The 17,021-nt window shown below is 39.5% G+C and overlaps 1 protein-coding gene across 2 annotated transcripts in view; it reads right to left on the minus strand.

Annotated features, from left to right (window-relative positions):
* camkmt (calmodulin-lysine N-methyltransferase) overlaps positions 1 to 17,021 on the minus strand; it is a gene marked incomplete at its 3' end in the record, with an annotated part of 77,418 nt that overhangs the window by 9,768 nt on the left and 50,629 nt on the right. For both annotated transcript variants that reach the window (XM_014030633.1, XM_014030565.1), the window contains 1 exon segment: positions 1,170 to 1,230. In XM_014030633.1, the coding sequence (XP_013886087.1) occupies positions 1,170 to 1,230 (61 nt within the window).

Raw genomic sequence — 17,021 nt, forward strand, 5'->3', positions numbered from 1 at the left:
CACACACACACACACACACACACACACACACACACACACACACACACAGTCATGTAGTACGCCTGCTCATTCAACCCCTCTCTCCATCCTCTTCCTTCTTTCATCTCCCCAAACCCTCCATCTCTTCCCCTGTCCTCTTTTATCCCTCCCCCTGCCTCCCTCCCTCTCTCGCTGACCTTCACTATGCTGCTCTGATCAATAACCCTCTCCGCCTCGCCTCCCGCCTCTTGAATGTTAAAACAGGAAATCAAAGGGTGGCGATCCACCTTGAGTGGAAATCAAAAGTGCCTGGGTGCTTTTCAGCCCCGTGCCACAGGGCAGGCCGAACGCTCGGCAGACAGCAGCCGGGGAAAAGAGCAGCACGAAAACAACGCAGCGAGGCACAGGAAGGTGCGCCAGGCATTTTCTGCAAATCCCACCGAGGTTTACTTTTGGGACGTTTTCAAGGAAGTGATTAAGAAGATTTCGGTTTCTTGTTGTAACTAAGTGAACTGTTAAAACGTATTGAGAATACCACAGCGACATTATCAGGTGCAATAAACATATTTTCCTCATTTTTAAAACACACGTCATGTGCTTTTAAAATATCTGCCACTATCAAGTAATTCAGCTGTAGGTATTTAGAAAGTCCATCTGGCTGAATATATTATTATCATGCAACTTGTTTCTGCAGTTTATTGCAGCCCTTTGCAATATCAGTATTGCATTGATAGTGTAATAGCAATTATTTGCTAATATTTTGTTCAACTTTAATAAAATACTGATACAAGTTCATGTAACAAAAATAGAACTTTACTTAGTTTACTAAAAATGTTAAGTATTTAAAGGAAATACTCCTGTTTTCAAAAAGTAGAAAGGTTTCTGTTACATAAAGCATTTTCTTAGCATATTCCATAACAGAGTGTTGTTGGGTCAAAAAATTGAGATCATATTTTAAAATGTCTCATTTGTTTACACAACAATGTGTGAATAAAAAGTAAAAAAAAAATACATTTATGGAAAATGTGTGCATCTTAAAATATATGACTAAGAAAACATCCCATCCTGCTGAACAAATAAAAGTTTAATACAAAATCTGTGCTATAAATCACAGCTGTTAGTCTATACCACTTTGGCACTTATGAATTGTTGACAACAGGGTGAATAAAAAAGAAAAGGAAATAACTCACTTGAACATGTGATGATTCTGCAGACAGTAATGTGCCATCACCTCTTCAGATGGCCACACACCTGAATTAAAGAGATCAAAACAAAGACAGTTTCATATTCCATCGTAATTTGTAACATAATTTTTATTTACAAAGACATATAAAGCTTCTTTGGTATAAAAAAAAACAGACTTGGATTCTCATGTCTAAACATCAGAGGACAATAACATTGATATAAAACCCAGCTCAACACAATGAGTGTTCAGTGGAACATAAAGGGAAGCATTGTATTTTCCAGTCTGTGTTCATTTGCTTCTCTTGTGATTTCCACCTTGCCTGTGATCCAAGGCTTCTCTGTCTGTTCGTCCGTCTGTCTGTCCTAAATCCTTGCAACACACTCTCTCATTGGCCCTTGTGTATGCAAGTGTGTAGGAGCGAGTGTGTGTGTGAGACAGGGGGGTCCGGTGTGTGATAATCACAGTGTGCAGGCCTGTCTGCCTTATCACCTACAGTCAGCCCTTCTCCTTCTGCCGTGCATGTAACACACACTAAGACACACACACTCGCATGCTTCGAACTATTTCCCCTCTTCCTTCGCTCACACGTGTACAGAGACAAGTACACACATCTTGGCAGTAGAAGAAGTAAACATTCATTTGAATAAAACTTCAGCTTTCTGCTTCTGGCTTTGAACAAAAAGGTTTGCCTTGCCTGTGTGTATGTGTGTGTGTGTTTATATACTGAAGTTTTTGGAGAGAAAAAAAAGAGAAAAAGAAGAATGAGGGGATATAGAATAAGTTGGCGAAAGCAAGCAAGCGAGGGAGACGGATGGAAAATGAGCGAGGTAAAGAGGGAAATCCAGGGAGGGTTAGAGGAGGAGAAAGAAAAGGTGGTTGTCGATATAATAAGCGGCTTACAGGCGGTCTCTCATCACCTCGTGGGGCAGACATCACTGCTCTCCCGCTCTCCTCCTCTGCCTCTATCTCTCTTATTCACCCTTTTTCCGACTCTCTCTTTCCCCTCGCTTCGGTCCGCCAAGATTAGCTCAAGCAAGCAGGATTTAATAATGCCTATTGATAAAGTGTCCAAATATTCCTTTTCCCCATTAGAAAAAAAAATGACAGTCACAGTAGCTAAACTGTGTTAAGAGAGTGTCAAGGCACGTGAGGCTGAACCAGCGGTGACATTTTAAATTCCGACTGTTCGTTTCTCTTCGGCGAGGAGCTTGTCGCGTGGAGAACTTTACATTGTCAAGAGACACTCGGGTTAATGTCGTGATTGTACACCGCTTGAAGAGCAACTCTGGGCCTTATCTCAGGTTGTTTGTTAGCAGCGTAATGCAAATATGTGACATTTTCTGGATGTAAATGTGCTGCCGGGTGTTACTTTTGCTATCAACAAACACGTTAAGAGTTCAAATCTAACACCGAGTGAGCTTTCTTTTAATAATTTCTGTCTCTAAGCCCCAAAGCAGCTTTCAGAGAACCAGTTCAATGGTCTAATCTTCTCAGATCATCTTTTCTCCCTGATATCAAACATGCAGACAATTTCAAACTAATGGGCATAATGGATTGCAGGTTATTCATAATTCCTGAACGACTGTTCTTCAGCACGAACTATAAGGCGCGTTTTGATTTTAATAGCTGTCGCCGGTGGCTTTCTAAAGACGAGAATGTTCACTGCTGTTTGTAGCAGCATCAGGATTGTAATTACTCACAGACAAGCTTCCAAATATCAAATATTTTACATGTTATCAGAAAAAAACAGGCAAAATATCTCTTTAAAAAATGCTGCAGTGTTGAAGATCAAACAAAAAGTACAAATTGTTGTTTTTTTTATTTTTAAGCATAAAAATGAAGATTTAGAAGTACGATGGTGCAGCACTTAAGAGTTTAATCTTTTGGAGATTAGTGAAAACAGATAGTATAATTACACTTTTCCTTCACATCCTTCAATGATAAAAACTGTATTAAAAGTCATTTGCTGCATCCTAATACTTCTTTCAACTTTAACCCCTACTCTCCTAATGTAACATAATTACATCAGGACAGACGTCTTTGCTATTAGAAACCACAGTTCATCTCCTCCCCTCCCTGACAATAACTGACACTTGACATGCAGGGTCTCCCCAAAACATCTAGACACGATGAACAGTAGAGGGTGGTAATGTAACAGTGATCCTCCGCTCCGCAGCAAAATCAAGACAATTTAAAGATTTTTCTTCTAACCTTTATGCTGCTGTTGACTTTTGATGGATGCTGACCATCCTGTTTGCATCTAATAATCACTCCCTGAAGACAGAGGGGACAAAGCCCTTTTATGTCCTCTCGGGGGGGTCTACGTATCCCTCAAGGCGTTTCTCCAGCTGTTTATGTTAATTTATGAGGTCATTTGTGATTAAAGAAACAAAATAGCTAAAGAATAGCAGCTAAAACTGTTTTGACTGCCCCTCTAAAGGTCTGTTTCTGTTGTAGTGGTCACCACATTCCCACTCTGACTTTTTAAGCATATGTGAATCTGATGGATAATCCGCAACTCTAATAACATTAATAGCCAAGGGTGAGAAAGACCGTGTGTCATGTGCGTGTGTGCGTGTGTGTGTGTGTGTGTGTGTGAACGAGAGAGCTTCCCAGGTCGAGAAGCACTGTAGGAAATGAAAGGATCAGGAGAAAAGAGCAGATTACTCTTCCTGAGAATAATGAAATTATTTCTCACCTTCAATTACTTGATGAGGAAAGGAACTAGTGCTTTTGTGAGTGTGTGTGTGTGTAGGTGTGTATCGGGTGTAGTTATCACTCCCAGGAACTAAACCTCTTTTCAAAAGGAGTTTTACTTTAAAACCATCAGATTGTTGGTAAGAAGAGGTGCCTAACCATTTGGGGATCATTTTTTATGTTAAATATAAGCAACAGGTCAATAGAAACACTGGATATATTTGTATACTTATTGGCCCAAAATAAGTTAAATGTTGTGAGAAAACCCAATAGATTCAGTTTGTGTTGTGAGGCTTTTATAATTGTAGGTTGCTAAACGCCAGGGTGATTTTACAGTTTGGTTTTAACAAGCCTATAACTTCCCCACATATCAGAATGTTATTAGGACAAGAAGACCAGCTGAATGTCCAGAATGTTTGGCCGCAGCTTCCAACTCGTTCTACTGTTAAATTCCTCTGTCCTTAACATTATCCCTCCACATCGAGACCGAGGCCGACTCCTGGTACCACCTAGACTTAACACAACCTAATCTGCCTTCAGTATTTGTCAGTAATCAGTGACACAAAGTAGAATTATCCAACCACCCTTCAGTTTTCTTAATGCTTATATCCAGGTTTGGGCTGGGGTAGTAATGGGCAAAGAAAACTAGCCAACGTACGTCACGCCACCCATGTCTTTGAGATCTTTTAGGAGAATCCTAAAGCATTCAAAGGCCAAAGAGCTTAGAGCGAGGAGGGAATTAAGTAAAGAGCTATTTTGAGTACCTGAAGGGGATCCAGACAGGCACGGTTATACTATCTCACTAGCTAAGCCAAGCTAAGCTAAAAGTACTTGAGAAGAGGCTGTTACTCTGTTCACGGAACCAAGACTTAATTAAAAAGAGCCCAACCACTTTTATTTAAAAGATGGAGTGATGCTTAACTTAGCGTGTAAGTAGGAGCAATATTGAGTGTAGCTTTTCAAATTGTTTCAGGATTTACAAAGTTGAATCTCTTTTCATGAAGTCAGAATGTTAAACAGATGATAGGACAGGCACACATTGTCTGTTTTTACCATAATATAGGTCTGTTTATGACCCACTTGATAACCAGACTTCTTCCAATTTTCAAGAAGTTTTCTTGACATCAGAACATTTGGCTTTGTTTCATTTATTTCCAACAAAAAGTTTGATTTTCAAAATCATTTTATTTATTTTTCTTAGGAGAGAAATGAACTGTGGGCCACAGGAAGGGATTAGATAGAGAATGATGAAGATACAAATCAGAGTTGGCTTGAATTCGTTTATATTTTTAAAAACTAAAAGCTGTGACAGGATATTCAGTTTAAGTAGAGCAGATTGAGAGAAAAGTAAAGAGAAAAATGAACAAAATCAGGACAGGTGTAGTGAGACTAACATAAAATAATGAACTATAAGAAGGCAGGTAAGAGGGAGAGGAGATGAAAGCAAAGACACTGATAAATATGAAAAAAGAGGGGGAATGAGAGAGCGCTATGTCAAGATGAGGTTACGTGGGTCATGGTGTTGCTGTGAGCACACACCAGCATACATCAGTTATAACATCCACACACACACACACCACTTTAYGACTCTTATACACACAACTCTCCCTCCCCTCAGGCCCGGCGTGTTTTCAGGCTCTGTGGCTCGCTGGTGGTGATCCGTCTCCACATTAAGTGAGGCCTCAGATAATTCCTAAGCCTCCTCCATGGCCGATCCAATAAGGGATAAGGCTCTCGGCTGGCCATGATCAACTGACAATCTGTCCGCTCACACGGCTACTTTAGTGGAGGCCAGGATTACCTCAGCCAGCCTAGAAAGCATACACTCTGTTCATAAGACCACCTAGATGCATGTGTGTGTTTGGCGTTTGTTTGTGTGTAACGAGGAGAAAAACAATTCAGAAAATCGTTTGTAAGTTCGGGAATAGCATTTTTTGATATGAGTAATAGTTTAAGACAGATGGACACTTTGTGCAATTTAAATTTGAGTTACTGTATTTATTCGTGTATAATACAATCTCATGTATAATACGACCCCCATTTTTTGTGCTTAAAAAGCATAAAAAAAATTTAATCCTCACACTACCTCCAATTTCATACAGACTTCAAGATTTTTCAGCCTTTGCAGTCTTTATACATATCAGTAAAATGATCATTGGACTGTTCATTTTATTTTAACAACATATGTACTAAAAGGTATTTTGACAACAAATATATATCAGCTGTAGCAGCATCATATGAATTCTGGCATTTTACACATAGTCCACCAGGATGCACCAACACAAAAATCAGAGACTTCACATGAGATTTGGGCCATCTTGTGAGGGAAAAGCAGATTACTTCCTACTCGCGAGCGCCCCCTCTGGTGGGGAAATGTTTTTTCAGGGATACAAACTTTTTCAGAGCACCAGTAGACAGCCGCCATTACAGACGAACATGTGTTTGTTGTTGTTCGAGGAGCGGCCCGGTCACATACTAATGTCATTAGTTCGCTATCATTACTAAGGTGCAGGAATACTTTTCCCCCCCTTTTTCACATCATGTCACCTGCCTGGATCTGTTACTATCTCGCTCTGAGGCACGAAGGAGTGTCAGAGGTATGTTCGCTTCAACTGCTTTTTACGTCGTGGTCTCATTTCCACACTCAGGCATTTTGTGAATGAAGCCGATATTTCAGTTAAAATACATAAGTAAAAATATTTATCCGAGTATAGTACTACCCCCCAACTTTATGGATGATTTTATGGATTTAATTTTACATATTATACTTGAATAAATACTGTAGTTGTATTTCAGAGAAATTATCAACTTTACAACTCCTAAAATGAAAATCTTTAATAAGTTTTGAAGGAAAAAATGTGCTTCTGGTTGTCAGAAACTGCATTTGTATTTGTATAATTCAACCACATAAATACATTAAAACTTTAAACTATGAAATAATCAGCGTTGAAATGTCTCTAAAGGTCATGTGTGTGTGAATAGTGTCCTTGGGTTTTCTCTCAGATCTGTCCCTTGAACCTCACTCCTGACTGCAAATGCCCCGAGATAACAATGGATAAAGCTGAGCCCAAAATGGATCATTGGATTCCACTGATAAACTCCAGATCAGTCAAATGAAGACCAAATTGGAAAATGCATTTTCAGAACGGCTTCTATTGTAAAATTAATTTAATATACGGTGCAAAAAATGTGCTAAGCTCATGGAAATTAAAGGAGAATCTCACAGTAACTCATGTAATAAAACATAAGTCATGAGAATAAGTCCTAAATATATACATAAAAAACAATTTATTCCAAGATTTTTTATTATGATTAACATTTATTTTGCAATTTGAAAACTCCTATTTTGTTCTGTTTGTAAAGATTTTTTTTTTGATGTTCGAAATATGAAACAAAAACAACTTATTTTCGAGCATTTTTAAATCAAAAAGGTGAAAAGGTTGATCGTTTTTTAAGGACTTTCACCTCCTGGCATATCAGATTTGGTGATGCTTGACAAAAGCTTGAACTATTAATAGCAGCACGTTAATATTAATAGCAATTACAAAATGATCATTCTGCATTGCTGAAGCAGTAAACACCCGAGCTGTGAATAAGCAGTTCAGATAGCCTATTCGCCTTTTCACCAGAAGAGCCAGGCAGTGAGTGATAAGCATCGACATTCTAGCCAACAGAGTCCACCTTGGAGACATTCCTGATCCCCTTTTCCATTGGAATAGGCTCATTTCAGGACGCACTCACCGACACACACCCACACCAAACATTCGCTCCTGCACACGCTTGAAGGACTGTGCAGGGCTTCGATAAGCGTGGCCCTCCTCTCCCTCTCTCTCTCTCTCTCTCTCTCTCTCTCTGAGTAAACATCGTTTTGGATTAGGCAGAGTATAATGAGAGCAGGGGGCTATCTGCCCACCCCGCCTGCATTGTGGCCCCCCGCTCCTCTCTAAGGGGGCCGGGACCAATCTTTACTCTGCTATTTATCCCCTTCCTCTGATAGCTTACTTATCTGCTGCAAAATGCCAGGGCTGACTGCCTGTCTAACTGCCCCTGTAACTGCCTGCTTGTTTCTCTGCCTGCCTGTCTGTCTGAAACTTTCTTTTTATAAAGCTTAAGCGTAATAATATAAAACAGACATCTACTGTCAGCACATCTCAGATCTCATTGTGGTGTTCCAGCAAACAGTTCTGCAGTTAGATAGAGATGATGGGAAGTAGGACCAATTTGCTTCAAAACTTGTGTTACTAAATGTTGGGATTCATCTTTTTTTCCTTTTTATTGCTTACTTTGCTTCTAAATCGTAAATACACTGCATGCACATTTTAAAGAAACGTTGTAGCGATATGTTTGGGTTTTGTTATACTTTTGTGTTCCATACCTCAAAATATCTGACACACTGAATGGAGAACAACTACAGTAACATGTTTTGATGCACTCTTTAAGATTTTTCTTAAACTTTTTTTACAGTATGTTTAACAACGAATGTTAAGCCGTAAAATGTTTCTTTTTTTTTTTTTTGTTTCCACATAATCAAAACATATTTTTCTCTTGCTTGTAGAACAAATATTTAGGATTAAACAAGCACAAACTGTTAAATGCAACTTATTTTTTATTCTGATTCTGATTTATTCTGAAGTTTGACAACAGCGTCATAAACTGGCTTCCTTTAACACCTATCCCATCATGCCCTGCACTTCTTTTGGATGAAGAAAAAAAACTGAGGTAGAGAGTGTGCACTTGATGAAATTACAACTGGTGCACAACCATTGTCAGCACAAAGTGAAAATAAAGGAAAATAAAGAGAAGTGAGGGGTACAGAAGGAGAATTGAATGAAGCGTGGACACAGAAGAGAAGTGCCAGAAAAACACAGCGGCTCAGAATTACAGAGCGGAGGGGGGAAAACAAAATCAAATGAGACACAGGAATGAGGTGTTGGGAGAGATGGGACGAGACAGAAACAAAGAGGGGTGATAAACATATCAGGTGTGGGTTTAGCTGGAAGACAAGTGCTTCGCTGAGCTTCGCTCATTGATTGGCATGCAGGGAGTGGCCCCGGGCCCATGTGACAACTCCAGATTACGCTGCACACACTCACGCTCTCACAATGCAGATTGCCACAGATTGCATTTCTCGCCGTCGTTGGTGAAAGGCAAGATGCCAAATTACAGGGTGTCACCTGCAAGAAGCGATCTACTTTCTGGAATCTTGATGCATATAAACAATTAGGACAGGAGGGGAGAGGATGGGGAGGGAATGGGGGTGAGGAAAGAGGAAAAATAAATAAAAGGAAGAAAAGGAAGAGTAGGCAGAAGAGCATCCAAAAGCCTGCCCAGAGACTGCACTGATGCCTTAAACATGAGAACCAGGTTTTCGATCACGGTGAGGAGGTGCTGAAGGGAAAAAAGAAAGGGGCAGGAAAGAATGAAGAGCAGAGATTAAGGGGAGAAGAGAGAGGGGTGAAGTAGAAAACACGAGGGTGTCAGATTTGTTTTGGTTGATAAAGACGGTGCCATTGAAGGACAGATTGTCAAATAACTATTTTAACTGTGAAAAGTCACATGTTCTTTCTTACCCAAATCTAAAGCAGTGACTTCAGAGACTAGAACTGTTTTTCAAATTTGTTTCAAAATTTGTTACAAAAGACCAAGGTTGAAAACGAATGCTGCACTGTTATTTGTGAAAATTATTGTTCTTATCCATGTAAAAATCATGTTAGATGTTTTACAGTCATGACAAGTAGAAAATGAATGCAGTAGTAGAGTTTTTATTGTTTCATTTGATTCATAAAGTAGCCAATGATCATGAGTTAAACAGCATAAAGAGATTAAGTTTATTAAAGGTACCAATAAGTAGATTTGATTAGGTGTATTTGAAGAGCGTACAGCAACTTTGTCCATAGGTAACATGGTCCAGAGGCATTTTGGTCACCATTCCAACATAAAAGAATCAAAGAGAAGTGTTCTGGACTACTTTGCATTTGCTCATTTGTCTTTAAATTTGCAATGCATAAATTGAATCCCAGTGCGTGAATCAAGCCGCCTAAATGCAATGCTTTATTTGTTTAGCTGTTTAAACCCTCAACTGATGACAGCTTTTCAGCTTGCTGTTATGTTGAACATTTTGTTTCACTTATCACTTCACAACACATTTTTACATCCAGCCTTTCTGAAAGAAAACAATCCAGATTAAAAAAAAAAGATTTTTAAGCAAAATGTAAAATCAAACTAATTCACAGTGATTGATCTACCGTTTTTACATTGAGCTCATACAGAATCAGAAATGCGTCATCGTGTCCAAATGATGACGCATGTGATCCAGCCGTGTATATGCGTTAAGCCCAAGTTAGTGTCTGTTTATTTGCATCTGTTTAATTAGGAGTTTTCACGTTTATCTGTGTGTGACGAGCCGCCCGAAGGCTCGCCGTGTGCAGACGTTTCATTGGAGAGGCAGACGAGCACAACAAATATCCCGGGGCGACCTGGCAGCGGCCAGAGCTTTATCTGAGCTGAAAGGATTTTAGCACTCCATTTTGGAGCGCCAACCCAGGAGCAATGTCAACCTCTTTCCTCTTCGTTTAGCCTTTCCTAATTTTTTTCCTGTCATTGTTTCAGTTCGTTAATACCATTTTATGAATTTTCTCATTTCTTTTTATATCTGACAGGCAACAAGTAACTACTTGGAGAAGATAAGAGTGAGGAAATAAAAACATTGTTGTAAAAACCACTAATATTCATTTAATTCAGTTTATTCTGCTTTAACAGTTGAATTGCTGTTTGAATAAAAATATAGACCCAGCAGCGGGATTAAAACTCCATTTAAAACGAGTGCAACTTATATTTTTTATCACTTCATTTCATTTAACAATTTATTTCAGTATTCTACAGGTTGTACTAGATTTTTATGATTATCACAAACATTTCTTAATGATAGTAATAAAATATTATGAATAAGCCAAAGATTTATATAATGTGCCTTTTATATAAAACTGTAAAGTCTTACAAATACTCCCCAAAACTCACAATTTATTCATTTTAACAAAATAATTCTAATACATGGAGATTTTTAGCCAATCAGTTTGTTTAAAAGAAAAATACATCTTATAAACTGAAAGGCTTAACACCACATGCCATGGTACAAATACTTGATAAATTTAGAAAAAGTCTTGTCCAAAACTTTTTAACAAGATTAAAATGGAAGTTTTAAGTGATGTTGTGTAACTTTCTTGATATAATGTCACAGGAGAGGTTCTTTAGTCTCATTACAAGAAAGTTATTAAAATTCAAGTTGTATAAAGACAATATATCCTGTGAAATCAGATGGTTCTGACATTAAGTGGCATTGGATTGTATTTTCTCAGCGAGAGACTTGACATTCAGACTTTTAGTTGTCATAAATCCCATGACTAATTTAAGTGGAGCGTCTTTTATCCTCCGAGTCCCACGTCGGGCCTCACATATTTATTGTCTTCAAAAACTGTCTCTTATTTTACAATAACCTCCCAGCCATGCTGGTCCTCCACAGTCAGCCGGTATCAAACTGTGTTGATGGCTCGGGCTGGTGAGATGGAGGTGGAGGTGGTACCTTTCCCGCTCCTCCTCTCTCATCTCAGCTCCCCCACACACTCCTTCTCTCCCCTCATCATCCCTCGACTCACCCGCTCCTCTACAGCCATCACTGGTCGCCACTCTCTTCCTATCTGCCTGTCCTGCATTTACCTCAGCTGCCACATGGGGAATTAAGTGGTATTACGAGGAAAGGCTTCTAGCTGAGCTTAACTGCATTACATGAGCAGGTAATATACCCTGAAACAGTGTGAGAGAGAGCAAGGGGATAGTGGGTGGAAGAGTGTCTTGTAGGAGAATGACAGAGCAGGAGGGAGAAAGAAAGGAGGTCTTAAGTGAATTGTCAACTCAAACGCTCTAATCACAGTGAAAGCTCTGGACAAAGAGCGCCCATGGATGCCATCGGAGCACACCCTGGGGGCAACGAAAGGCCACTTAGCCCTTTCTGACACCCCCACTAGCTCTGCTTGTCTGTTTTTCTCACAGTATATTCAGGCACTATTCTTTAAAAAAATAACTTATACAAAGATTGGAAATGTTTGTTTTTTATTAATAAATTCATAATAATATTAACTTTGACAATGCAACTTTGGAAGCCAAAAGACCCTCCCACCATTCCTGTTGGGTGACCTTGCCTATTTGGCCCTGTTTGACTTCCACCTCGACTAGGAGGGCATCAGAAACCCTGGGAACAACAGCCTTTTAGTGAGGTTAAAAGCCATTTGAGCATTTTCTGCTGGCACGACTCTCCATGTCCTGGCTAGGCTCAAATAACATCTTCGGCGCTTCATTGACTGACGTTCCCTGGAACCTGTTTACACCTGCCTTGTACTTGTCGCTGGCCTGCAAACATGTACCCCTTGTATCTCTAGCCATGTTTCCATCCAATTTTAATTCAAATTTTGAGTGATTTTTTTTTTTAATTTCACAAAAAGGAAAAAAACGAAGAAATGCGAATCAGACGTATTTCCATCAACTGGCTTAAAGCGAATCAATTACGTCAGACGTGTGCATGTAGTAAAGAGGAAGTAAAAGTCGCATCTCAGGAAAATGGAGAGAAATTATCAGGAACGTGCTGCTACTATCGGGAAAGTTGTAATTATTCTGTCATATCAACTAGTTTTGGAGATGTAACATGCTGTCTAGAGCCGTAGAGAAAAAAAATGCAATTCTCTTCACGTTACGAGAATAACTGAGAATACGTTGACAGCGGGAGGAGGGTCCTGCTGCCAGTCGCTCTGGTATCGGTACCATTCAGACAGCAAGAACAGCTGATCAACCATGTGAGGTAAACGTTCGCTACGTCAGAACTTATTCGACAAATGTGTTTCCATCTCTCCTTTTGCGCATCAACTCTTTTTCGAAAAAAACAAAACCACCTCAAGCGAGCGTATCAACTTTTATGCAAATTAGAGGAAGTTTTTTCGAATCATGCCGTTTCCATTCAGCTTTTCTGATGCGATACTTAAAAATGCGCATTAAAAAACATTGATGGAAACATGGCTTCTATTTAGGTGGAGTAAACCCCCAAGATTACAGCCACTGGGTCGGGCACCCGTGTCAGAAATGGTCCCCCATTTTTAATGAGGATTAGACTCATCAAAAGATTGCTAGCAAACAAAACTTTAACTTTAAACTACCTCTTTACCACCTGTAATTTAGATTTCATGTTGATGAATGAAACCTGGCATAGTTCAGTGAGTCCAGCTTTTCAGACACTGTGGCAGAAATTAAGCCAAACTATGATCATATTTTAATTGTTGGTATTTTAATTGTTGGTCAGTCTGTATCTGGTCCAACACAACCGGTTTCACCTGATCCCCCATGTTTACCTTGTATGTCTTCTTGAATGGGTGTTTCTTAACTGCCCCCTCCCCCCTTCCCTGAATGTACAGCACCTTGTGAATTTATTTCTGTGAAAGGCGCCATATAAATAAAACTTCACTTTACTTACTTTACTAACCACAAGCAATAAAAATTAAAACTTGAGTAGAAAAAATAATGACCACAAGCTAAAAAAAGCATTGCTTACTACTCAACAAACTGTGACGTAACTGAAGGAAAAGATTGTGTTAGCGAAATAAAAGAAAGAAAAGTGATGCTGTCTGTAAAGAAGATTTTCACAAAGATACCTTCACCGGAGCAACTCAGAGGATTCTCTAACAGTGCCCACTCTGGCTTTCACCAGCTTTGCAGGTTCTCCACTTTCCATAAAGCCCATAGGCAAATCACTGGCTCCCCAGGGATAGGCAGCCATGATGGCTCTATTCAGCAGTCTTACTAATGCTTTGCTGATTGTATGAGCACAGCTAGTGTGTAGTGTGAATAAGCATAGGTCATTTCCTCGTTTCCTCAATGCCTCTTTTCAGATCTACAGGCAGGGAGGGCCTTTACCAGAGAGATGGAGAGCCACTGACTTTGACCTAAGATGAAGGATTCTGCAAACAAAAATCAAATATAAAAAACTCACAGCACTGAACACACACACACACACAAACACATACACACACAAAATCAGTGGAATGAAATCATTATTCTGAAAACTGAAAGGAAAAGAAAAAAACGTCACCAGAATGCCAGGTAAAATAAACCATAAAAGTTGCTTGTGTGCTTTTCTTGTGTATCTATTGTGCCAAGTCACAAAGAAGCCCTCACACAGCTGTGCTGCAACATAATGGATGTGGCTCCTTGGCTCATCATTGTACCATAGAAGACCTCTGTTTCCACACATCTAACTAGAAGTGCATGTGCATTGCAAACTTAGATGTTCAACTACGTGTCAGAAAAAATTATATCACCATCACTCTCATGACTTGCATTGTATTCATAGTAAAACTTATTTATCTATGTTTACTTGAGCAAATCCTAATCATGAATTTGATCATTTTATTTATTTCTTAACCTTTATTTAACCAGGCAAATCCCATTGAGATCACAGATCTCTGGGCCTGAAGGCAACCATATGTTGCTATCATTCAATTATACTTCAGAGGACAACCATCTTGTAAATATCAAACGTGTGCTTAAATTTTGTTTTTTATCAGGAGACAACATAATTTCATGAGAATGGTTAGGGTTAGTAGATGCACTTTTAGCTGGGCAAATTGAAGTTATGGAAAAGAATGAAGGTAAAACAGTTTATAAAACAGGAAAGCATAACTGCCTGAGAGTGGCCAAGGAATGAAGATTGAAATGAAGAAAAGGAGAAAGGTGAGAGAAAGCAACAAGAATTGAGATTGTCTTTGGCCCAGTCCCAATGCTCAGTGTGCACCCTACGCCCCTCTGTGAAGTGTGGATTCAGTCAAGTGCACATAGTGTTCGAGTGCGCAGGTTACAAGTGTGCAAAACAATTGAGAATTGGGACAGTACGGATTGCATCATCAACTTGAGCCTCTGCGTCATAACTGCGACATCCAACATGGCATTTATAATAGAACAAAGACAAAAAAAATAAACATGCTATATGTTAATGACCATTTCACATTTACATATCTTTTAATTATCTATTCTAATTATCTATTCTATGTAATTCCTCCTTAACATCAAATTATGAAAAGTTTAAGAGATCACCATTAATATTAACTNTCTTAGAGGATCCAGGATATATTTTGTTAATTAATTTTTTTCTCAAAATTAGGTTATGAATAAAGTATCCAAACTGGTTTCGTACAGGTATTGGTTCTGGGTATTGGAGCACTTTGTACAAGTATGAGTACTTGTAAAAGTGTTGGATACCGATACCAGTATCAGTATCGGGACACCACTACTCAGCACTGTAAGCTGTATTCTTGACGAAAACCCTTGCTACGCTCTCCACAGCCTCTGTGCACATCATGAACACAAACATTAGGATAACCATGAAAATAAAATAAATGAGATGTTTGCTTAAGAGACTCTAAAAATGTCAGAAACTGTTGAGATCTCAAATCCTCACCCAAAATGTTAGAAATTATTTTTCAGCTGGACATTTGTTGCTTTTTTATTATCTGAACATGGTGAAGATTTAGGTTTGACTGACTGTACAGTCTGATAAGTGACATCTATGACAGAAGCACAATGACAATAGTCAACTGTCAGAGGGATGAGAGAGGAGTCTGCACACACACACGCTAGCTCACCAGTCACCCCATCATCATCCAGCGTGACCAGTTTGTTCCAATAATTTCCCAGCATGTGGTGGAACAATGTCAGCTGTCAGTCAGAGCAGGCCTGTTCTGTCAGGTTTATAGTGCACACCAGTGGGAGCTGCTCAGTTGGTGAGACGGTTTACTCTTCAAGTAGGAAACAAACTTAAGTTTGCACATAGACACACTCTCAGCTCAGCCACACACACATACTTAGAAATATAGTCTAAATTTCCTTAACGCAAACTCAACAAAAATACATCCATAAAAAAGACAGACAAAACAGGCGCTGAATAAGAAAGCAATATAAGATAGAGAATAAAAAATGCATTGGTGTTGCTCTGTATCAGACAAAACAGAGCAACACTGAGATTAGGTGTCGTTCTGCAGTGAGAGAGAAACAGAGATGTGAATAGTGAAAGGCCAAGATATCATCCATTCATTTTAAACAGGGCTGGGATGTGATTGAGTGAGCAAGGCTGTGAATGTATCTGTGTGTGTATGCATGTGCGGGTGTGTATGTGTTTGCATCCTGGCCCCAGGGTCGTGGTGAACACACCGACACAAAATAAACAGCGCTCAATCTCCTGGCCTGTGATTGCTGCGCTAGTGTCAAGATAAGTCCTGGGACTGAGGGCAGCTGAGACTGGCCCCTTACTCGACAACAGAGGTGAAAGAAAAAGGACAAACAAAGAGAAATACTGCTCATCGATCAGTCAACAACGCTATGACCACGCGTAAATGTTTGTGACTATTTAAATTAAATCCAAAAAGCAACTCTCCTGTTGAGAAACATCAACTTCATTCCATTTCTAAAATTTTGACATTGACACAACCTGAACATTTTTAAAAACATTTTCTCTGAACATTGGCTGTTTTTTTTACTCGTTTTATGTCCAGTTCTCGTATCCCAACTGACAGAAAGTGCAAGTTCGTGCTTAAAAAAAGATGACAGTGAAAAAGTGAAGGCCAAAGTTTAGTGTTGTAGTTAAGTGGTTTTACACAAAATTCTTCTGAAAATGAATGGGGAAAAAAGCAGCTAAAGTCAACTTGAAAATGTTGTGGGGCATTTTCTGAAAAACCCTAGATGTCTCAGTTTCATAGCAGCCTTGCGGAAATTCAGCGCATCCTCTCATATGATTAGTACACCGTGATATTAAAATGCCATCACCAGATTTCGTTATCAAGGTATATCACAATCCTTACCTGGCAGTCATTCTCACTCTGAGGTCAACTCAGCAGTCAAAGACTTTTCAACCCGAGCAAAAACAGCTGTGACGTCAACCAGTAAGTGGGCCAGGGGTCTCTGCAGCAGTCAGTGGATTCGTTCGGCCCATGACCTGCGGCGACAGGTCCTTAACACACCGTGTGGACAGAGCCGTAACAGATGCCCAGCTAAGTGCCTGATTAAACCTTTATGTACAGAAGGAGCCATGTGTGTGTGTGTGTGTGTGTGTGTGTGTGTGTGTGTGTGT

This window comes from Austrofundulus limnaeus, unplaced genomic scaffold (genome assembly GCF_001266775.1).
Source record: "Austrofundulus limnaeus strain Quisiro unplaced genomic scaffold, Austrofundulus_limnaeus-1.0 Scaffold0, whole genome shotgun sequence".
Classification (NCBI taxonomy): Eukaryota; Metazoa; Chordata; class Actinopteri; order Cyprinodontiformes; family Rivulidae; genus Austrofundulus; species Austrofundulus limnaeus.